The sequence below is a fragment of the Meles meles genome, chromosome 20 (genome assembly GCF_922984935.1).
Source record: "Meles meles chromosome 20, mMelMel3.1 paternal haplotype, whole genome shotgun sequence".
NCBI classification, from domain to species: domain Eukaryota; kingdom Metazoa; phylum Chordata; class Mammalia; order Carnivora; family Mustelidae; genus Meles; species Meles meles.
The window spans coordinates 12,537,680-12,546,093 of record NC_060085.1 but is presented as its reverse complement, the minus strand read 5'-3'; the positions used below and the strand labels follow the sequence as shown (position 1 = coordinate 12,546,093).

At 42.2% G+C, this 8,414-nt stretch overlaps 1 protein-coding gene across 1 annotated transcript; it reads right to left on the bottom strand.

Moving 5' to 3' along the window:
• Positions 1–4,000: 4,000 nt before the first annotated feature.
• Positions 4,001–4,945, bottom strand: LOC123932958 (olfactory receptor 10H4-like). The gene has a single exon (XM_045991747.1). The coding sequence runs from the start codon at positions 4,928–4,930 to the stop codon at positions 4,001–4,003; it is 930 nt and encodes a 309-aa protein (XP_045847703.1). The 5' UTR covers positions 4,931–4,945.
• Between the last annotated feature and the right edge of the window lie 3,469 nt (positions 4,946–8,414).

Sequence of the window (8,414 nt, the reverse complement as noted above, 5' to 3'; positions counted from 1 at the left end):
ATAGAAGGATCCTTCTTGTTCCTTCCCATTCAATCTCTGTGTAAGGCCCCGACAGTTGTGTGGGAGAAGCAAACTGTGTCCTGCCTCATCTTACAAGGGCACTAATCCCATTCCTGAGGACTCCCCCTCACGACCTTGTCACCTCCCAAAGGTTCCACCTCCTAACACCATCACGCTGAGGGGGGCATGTATGCTTCAACATAAGAAGTTGAGGGGGACACAGACATTGTGTCCATGGCCGACGGACTAGAATATTTCCATATAGAATAAGGGTTCAATAATATTTCTTGACTATATGAATGAATAATTAAGGGCAAAGAGCTGTGAGAACATATAGCACTCTTTTCTGTTCATGAACATGGGCAATGACTGCTATGTGGCCATCGGCCACTCCCTGAAGTACAATGTGTTCATGAGTCCACATGGCTGTGCCATGTCATGTCCTGGTCCTGGGCTGGTCTCTTGGTCATAGGGATGATGGTGACCAGATAGTTTTTCACTTCACCTTCTGTGGGTCTAAAGTAATCCATGATTTTTTCTATAACATGCTTTCCCTCCTAACGTTGGCTGTGGGAATAAGACTTCCTCAGTTACCTTGGTTGTGGTCCTAGTATGTGTCATAGCTCTGATGTGCTGTTTATTCTTTTTTTTTTTTCCATTTTATTTATTTTTTCAGCGTAACAGTATTCATTCTTTTTGCACAACACCCAGTGCTCCATGCAAAACGTGCCCTCCCCATTACCCACCACCTGTTCCCCCAACCTCCCACCCCTGACCCTTCAAAACCCTCAGGTTGTTTTTCAGAGTCCATAGTCTCTTATGGTTCGCCTCCCCTCCCCAATGTCCATAGCCCGCTCCCCCTCTCCCAATCCCACCTCCCCCCAGCAACCCCCAGTTTGTTTTGTGAGATTAAGAGTCATTTATGGTTTGTCTCCCTCCCAATCCCATCTTGTTTCATTTATTCTTCTCCTATCCCCCTAACCCCCCATGTTGCTTCTCCATGTCCTCATATCAGGGAGATCATATGATAGTTGTCTTTCTCCGATTGACTTATTTCACTAAGCATGATACGCTCTAGTTCCATCCACGTCGTCGCAAATGGCAAGATTTCATTTCTTTTGATGGCTGCATAGTATTCCATTGTGTGTATATACCACATCTTCTTTATCCATTCATCTGTTGATGGACATCTAGGTTCTTTCCATAGTCTGGCTATTGTAGACATTGCTGCTATAAACATTCGGGTACACGTGCCCCTTCGGATCACTATGTTTGTATCTTTAGGGTAAATACCCAGTAGTGCAATTGCTGGGTCATAGGGTAGTTCTATTTTCAACATTTTGAGGAACCTCCATGCTGTTTTCCAGAGTGGTTGGACCAGCTTGCATTCCCACCAACAGTGGAGGAGGGTTCCCCTTTCTCCACATCCTCTCCAGCATCTGTCATTTCCTGACTTGTTAATTTTAGCCATTCTGACTGGTGTGAGGTGATATCTCATTGTGGTTTTGATTTGTATTTCCCTGATGCCGAGGGATGTGGAGCACTTTTTCATGTGTCTGTTGGCCATCTGGATGTCTTCTTTGCAGAAATGTCTGTTCATGTCCTCTGCCCATTTCTTGATTGGATTGTTTGTTCTTTGGGTGTTGAGTTTGCTAAGTTCCTTATAGATTTTGGATACTAGCCCTTTATCTGATATGTCGTTTGCAAATATCTTCTCCCATTCTGTCAGTTGTCTTTTGGTTTTGTTAACTGTTTCCTTTGCTGTGCAAAAGCTTTTGATCTTGATGAAATCCCAATAGTTCATTTTTGCCCTTGCTTCCCTTGCCTTTGCCGTTGTTCCTAGGAAGATGTTGCTACGGCTGAGGTCGAAGAGGTTGCTGCCTGCGTTCTCCTCAAGGATTTTGATGGATTCCTTTCTCACATTGAGGTCCTTCATCCATTTGGAGTCTATTTTCGTGTGTGGTGTAAGGAAGTGGTCCAATTTCATTTTTCTGCATGTGGCTGTCCAATTTTCCCAGCACCATTTATTGAAGAGGCTGTCTTTTTTCCATTGGACATTCTTTCCTGCTTTGTCGAAGATGAGTTGGCCATAGAGTTGAGGGTCGATTTCTGGGCTCTCTATTCTGTTCCACTGGTCTATGTGTCTGTTTTTGTGCCAGTACCATGCTGTCTTGATGATGACAGCTTTGTAATAGAGCTTGAAGTCCGGAATTGTGATGCCACCAACTTTGGCTTTGTTCTTCAATATTCCTTTGGCTATTCGAGGTCTTTTCTGGTTCCATATAAATTTTAGGATTATTTGTTCCATTTCTTTGAAAAAAATGGATGGTATTTTGATAGGGATTGCATTATTATAAATTAATGTTTTACTGAAAGTAATGTGAGCAAATAGGGACAAGGGTTTCCATGAGATATCAGAATGCAACACCTTTTTAACCTTGTGTATGCTTTTACCTAAGCACTGAACCTTCTCCCCCTCACCTCTCCCTGTCTCTCTGTCTCTCTCTCTCTCTACTTTGCCTTTGACATCAGCCACTCAACTCTTTTTTTTTTTTTTTTTTTTTTTTCCCTTTTTATTTATTTATTTTTTTTTCAGCGTAACAGTATTCATTCTTTTTGCACAACACCCAGTGCTCCATGCAAAACGTGCCCTCCCCATCACCCACCACCTGTTCCCCCAACCTCCCACCCCTGACCCTTCAAAACCCTCAGGTTGTTTTTCAGAGTCCATAGTCTCTTATGGTTCGCCTCCCCTCCCCAATGTCCATAGCCCGCACCCCCTCTCCCAATCCCACCTCCCCCCAGCAACCCCCAGTTTGTTTTGTGAGATTAAGAGTCATTTATGGTTTGTCTCCCTCCCAATCCCATCTTGTTTCATTTATTCTTCTCCTATCCCCCTACCCCCCCATGTTGCTTCTCCATGTCCTCATATCAGGGAGATCATATGATAGTTGTCTTTCTCCGATTGACTTATTTCACTAAGCATGATACGCTCTAGTTCCATCCACGTCGTCGCAAATGGCAAGATTTCATTTCTTTTGATGGCTGCATAGTATTCCATTGTGTATATATACCACATCTTCTTGATCCATTCATCTGTTGATGGACATCTAGGTTCTTTCCATAGTCTGGCTATTGTAGACAAAAACCACAATGAGATATCACCTCACACCAGTCAGAATGGCTAAAATTAACAAGTCAGGAAATGACAGATGCTGGAGAGGATGTGGAGAAAGGGGAACCCTCCTCCACTGTTGGTGGGAATGCAAGCTGGTGCAACCACTGTGGAAAACAGCATGGAGGTTCCTCAAAATGTTGAAAATAGAACTACCCTATGACCCAGCAATTGCACTACTGGGTATTTACCCTAAAGATACAAACATAGTGATCCGAAGGGGCACGTGTACCCGAATGTTTATAGCAGCCACTCAACTCTTATCCACATTGAAACCTCCTTAGGATCGATCCTCTTCATAGACAGTGAGGAACTATGAACAGTCAACTATTTCCTTGAAGACAAACAGTTTATGGTCTTTCGTGCATTTGTTATAATTAAAAGATAATAATTATACAACACTGGACACAGTACCTGATAAGAAAAGCCCCAATGCTGGTGGTCTTTATTATTATGCTTCTTTTTGTTTATCTTTATGGTGGGGGAGGGAAGGTCCTCCTTTGCTTCTTCATTCAAGAAGCATTGTTGGCATCAGTGCCCAGACACACCCACGTGATGCCCCCACCAGCCCATAGGTAGATAACACATTCTTAGTGGGTTGGAGTTTATCACATGGGGTCAAGAACAAGAGATGATGATTGCTAGAGCTTATGTAAAGTTGGAGAGAAACAAACACATAGCATGCATCCAACACCTATTGATGCATCCAGCAATAGCTATTCAGTATTTTCATATACTGAATACTTACAAAAGTTCAATGGAAAGAGTCCTTATTATTCCCAGCCCTTCTGTCCTATTTCATTACCACCATATTTCCTCTAGCCATCAGGAATTTAGGGAACTGAATTTTCTCTGGAAACTTTTTTTTATGGCATTCTTGAGCTCCTTATTCCTGAGGCTGAATATGATTGGGCTGAGAAAGGGAGTGAAGACTATATATGTGGTGGCCATCAGAGTGTTACTGTCCAAAGAATGGGAGCCCTTGGGCTTGAGGTAGATAGTAGAGGCAAAACCGTAGTGCACAATGACCACAGTGAGGTGGGACACACATGTGGAGAAGGTCTTGTGCCTTCCTTCAGCTGAGGGGATCCTCAATATGGCGGCCACAATGAAGATATAGGAGAGAACGATGAGGAATAAACATCCCATCAGAGCTGTGACACACACCAGGATCACACCCAAGGTGACAGAAGATGTCTCCTTCCCACAGGCCAGCTTTAGGAGGGAAAGCACATGGCAGGCAAAATGGTGTATCACATTAGACCCACAGAAGGTGAGGTGAAAAACTATCAGGGTCACCATCATCCCCATGACTGAGCCACCAGCCCAGGTCCAGGACACCAGACGGGCACAGGTGCGGGTACTCATGAGCACATTGTAGCGCAGGGGGTGGCAGATGGCCACGTAGCGGTCATACCCCATGATCATGAGCAGGAAGGAGTGGGTGAAGCCGAATGTAAAGGAGAAGAACATCTGGCTGGCACAGGCCACAAAGGTGATGGTGTGGCGGGTGGAGAGCATGTCAATCAGCATGCGAGGGGTGAGAGTAACAGTGAACAGAATCTCTGAGGTGGACAGGGCACACAGAAAGAGGTACATGGGTGTGTGCAGGCTGTGCTCACTCCAGACAGTGGCCATGATGATCAGGTTCCCCAGCAAGGTGAACAGGTACATCAGCAGGTACAGCAGGAAGAAGGCAGGCAGGAGATGCGGTGGGAAGGTGGAGAAGCCCACGAGGATGAATTCATACACCATGCTATAGTTCTGACCAGCCACAGATGCTGCATCTGGTGAGACCAAAAAGATATGAAGTTGTATGGCTTATCCCATGAAGGACAAGGAGGAGTCAGCATCAGAAAACCCTAAGGAATTGTTGAACACTACATCAAAATCTAGTGATAATATGTTGGCTAACTGAACATAAAAAGAAAAAAAAAAGGAAAACCTACCATGTGATTAGTCACATGAATATACGAAAAGGAAATGTCATATAATTATATCAATGGGCAGCAATACTGGCTTACTAAATTTAGGTGCCTATTTATGATTTTAAAAATTGATATGTAATTGACATATAATTGTATTATTTTAGATATACAGCATAATGATTAACATTTACACATATCGTAAAGATTTTTTAAAAGTTATTTCTCCTGAAAAGTTATTTCCTGAAACCAACGGAGTCTTTTTTAAGTAACCAGGATATATACTGCAAAACTAGCAAATAGTACATGAAGCGGGAAACTACTAATGCATTATTTTAGAATCAGAAAAAAGCCAAGGTTACTCACTGTTTCTGCTGGTCATTAGCTGGGCACTGAAAGTCTGGAATGGTACTTTGAGGAAAGATACAAAAAGAAGGAATATCAAGATTGGAAGGGAGGAGATGTGATCATCTACCTAGAAATATAAAAGAAAGAGGACAGAATATATTAGAGCAAAGAAAGAACACATGCTGTAGAGGATTAGATAAACTTTCCAAATTCATAGCATTTCCCATAGAATTACTCCCATAATAATCATGCAAAACATAGACTATAAGAAAAAAGGAAGATAACATTACCATTAGCGACAGAAACTATAATGAGACAGCTCTCAAACATTTTGGTTTCAGCATTTCTTTTTTTTTCTCTTAAGATTTCACTACTGGGTATTTACCCCAAAGCTACAGATGAAGGGCCATATGTACCCCAGTGTTCATAGCAATATCCACAATAGCTAAACTGTGGAAAGAGCTGAGATCCTCTTCAACAGACAAATGGATAAAGAAGAGGTGGTCTATATATACAGAGGAACTCAGCCATCAGAAAGGGTGAATACCCAACTTTTGCATCACCATGGATGGGACTGGAGCAGATTATGCTGAGTGAAATACGTCAAGCAGAGAAAGCCAATTATCATATGGTTTCTTTTACCTGTGGAACATAAGGAATATCATGGAAGACGTTAGGAGAAGGAAGGGAAAAAATGAGGGGGGGAACTGGAGAGGGAGATGAACCATGAGAGATTGTGGACTCTGAGAAACAAACTGAGGGTTTTAGAGAGGAGGCGGGTGAGGGGGGTGGGTTGGCCCTGTGATGGGTATTAAAGAGAGCATATATTGCATGGAGCGCTGGGTGATATACATAAACAATGAATCTTGAAACACTACATCAAAAACTAATGATGTACTGTACTGTATGGTGACTAACATAACATAAAAAAGAAAAAAGAAAACAACTAGGCATTAAGTAAACAGAAGCGATATCTCCAAGGGAAGACTTTTTAACCACTGATAGATATGAAGAAGACGATCTGGATACAGGGAAGACGTAGAAGCCAATGTGCGCTCTTGGATGAGATCAGTTAATATAACAGTTATGTCAGTTCTTTCCCAAATTATACTCAGTGCAACTGCATTTACAATTTAAAGTTAAATTTAAGTACTATCTTAAACCTCCTTCTGAAAAATAAAGTCACTGAAAAGCTATACAGGTATTCTAAAAATGGAGTGTATGTGGGACGCCTGGATGACTCAGTTGGTTGAGCATCAGACTCTTGATTTCAGCTCAGTCATGATGCCGGGGTGCTGGGATCAAGCCCCAGTCCATCTCCCTGCTCCATGATCATTGGGGGGTGCTCTCTCTCTCTCTCTCTCAAATAAGTAAATAAATATACAAATTTTTTAAAAAATAAAGTAAATGAAAATGGAATACACGAGAGAGATAGAGAGATATCTCTCCTGGTATTGGACTCACATTAGACTTGTAATCATTTGCAAAACTGTCAGCCTGGAACAGATCTATATCACAGGTATGGTACACAGATCACACTGGTTGGATACCTCAGAAATATCCCTGCTCGATTCAAAACCCAACAGGTGTTTAAGGTGGGAGCACAAAATCAAATGGGAAAAATGGGTTGCTTGCTGGTTTGTGGTGGGAAAACCTGTGGTTTTATGAAGAGGTGCACATGTGAATTCCGGCCCAACACTGCAGGCAAAGGTAGAATCCAGATGGATTTCGCCCATCGAAGGAAATATGAAGTCAGCAAGAGAAGGTGCAGGAGAATAACTTTGTGATCTAAGAGTGAAGAAGGAGTTATTAAACAAACCTCAAAAGCACGAATGTTAAAGTGATTTTCGAAAGACAAGAAAAGTTGAGATCCATGTTTTCTATATAAGGGAGTATTTGAATTTTATAAGCATATCTTCTGTAAAGTGTTGATGCCATTCTCAGGAATAAATGTTAACTGCTTAGAAAAAGAAACAGACATGAAAGCTTCCCCAAGGAATTTGTTCAACAAAAGATATCCAGGATCCACGAACAGGCAGGTGGAAATTGGGAAAAGAATCTTTGCATTATTGAAAATTGACCAGGAAGTGCTATCTAGAATAAATAAGAAACCAGTGACATTCAGAAGGAGAGAACTCAATGCAGAAATGAGTCAAGGATATGAACAGAGAACTCACAGAAGGAGTTTCACAGACACGGGAAAGGATGGTTTTAAGAAAAGAAAAGACAGAGGACAATGATCATGGGCCTTCACTGTTTATCTGTTCATTTGCCCAGATTAGAAAGTACCCAAGGTCAAGTGATTTTGATTCTTTTAAATTTATGGGGAGAAAGCAGTCTTCATGGCTTGCTGGTGAGAACTGAGAATTGAGAAGCACAGACTTCACCTGTTCTGTGTACCAGCACATGTATCCCTGAGAATCTATCTCAATTGCTCACACCTGTTCTGAAGGAGCCACGTCAGAAGAGGTTTCAGTAGCATTGCTTGAAGTTGGGAAATGGACCAGGCTGCTTGGGAACCATAAAGTGGAAGAGGGAAGGTCAGTTGGGCTATATGCAACAACGGGAGCCCCAGGGAGAAGTTCAATGCACACACAGCAGTGTAAAGGATCCTGTGAAATGATCTTGAGTAAATGAAGCTAAAGCAGATGAACATTCAAGCATAATTCCATCAGGCACATGAAAATTAGAGCACCTGAAACTATTCTGGATGATGTTGTAATGGTGTGGACAAGTCACTATACATTTGCCAAAACACAAGAATTGTGTAACACAGACCGTGAATGCTAATGATCTGCGGGCTGAGTTAATAATGTAACCATACTTGTTCACCAACTGGAACAAAGGGACCACAAGAATACCAGATTGTACAAGGTTTAACAAAAACCCTGGCCTCCACTCACCAAATGCCAGTAGCATCCCTTCCTTCCCCATGAACCCTGACAACTAAAGGGGCCTCCAGACAT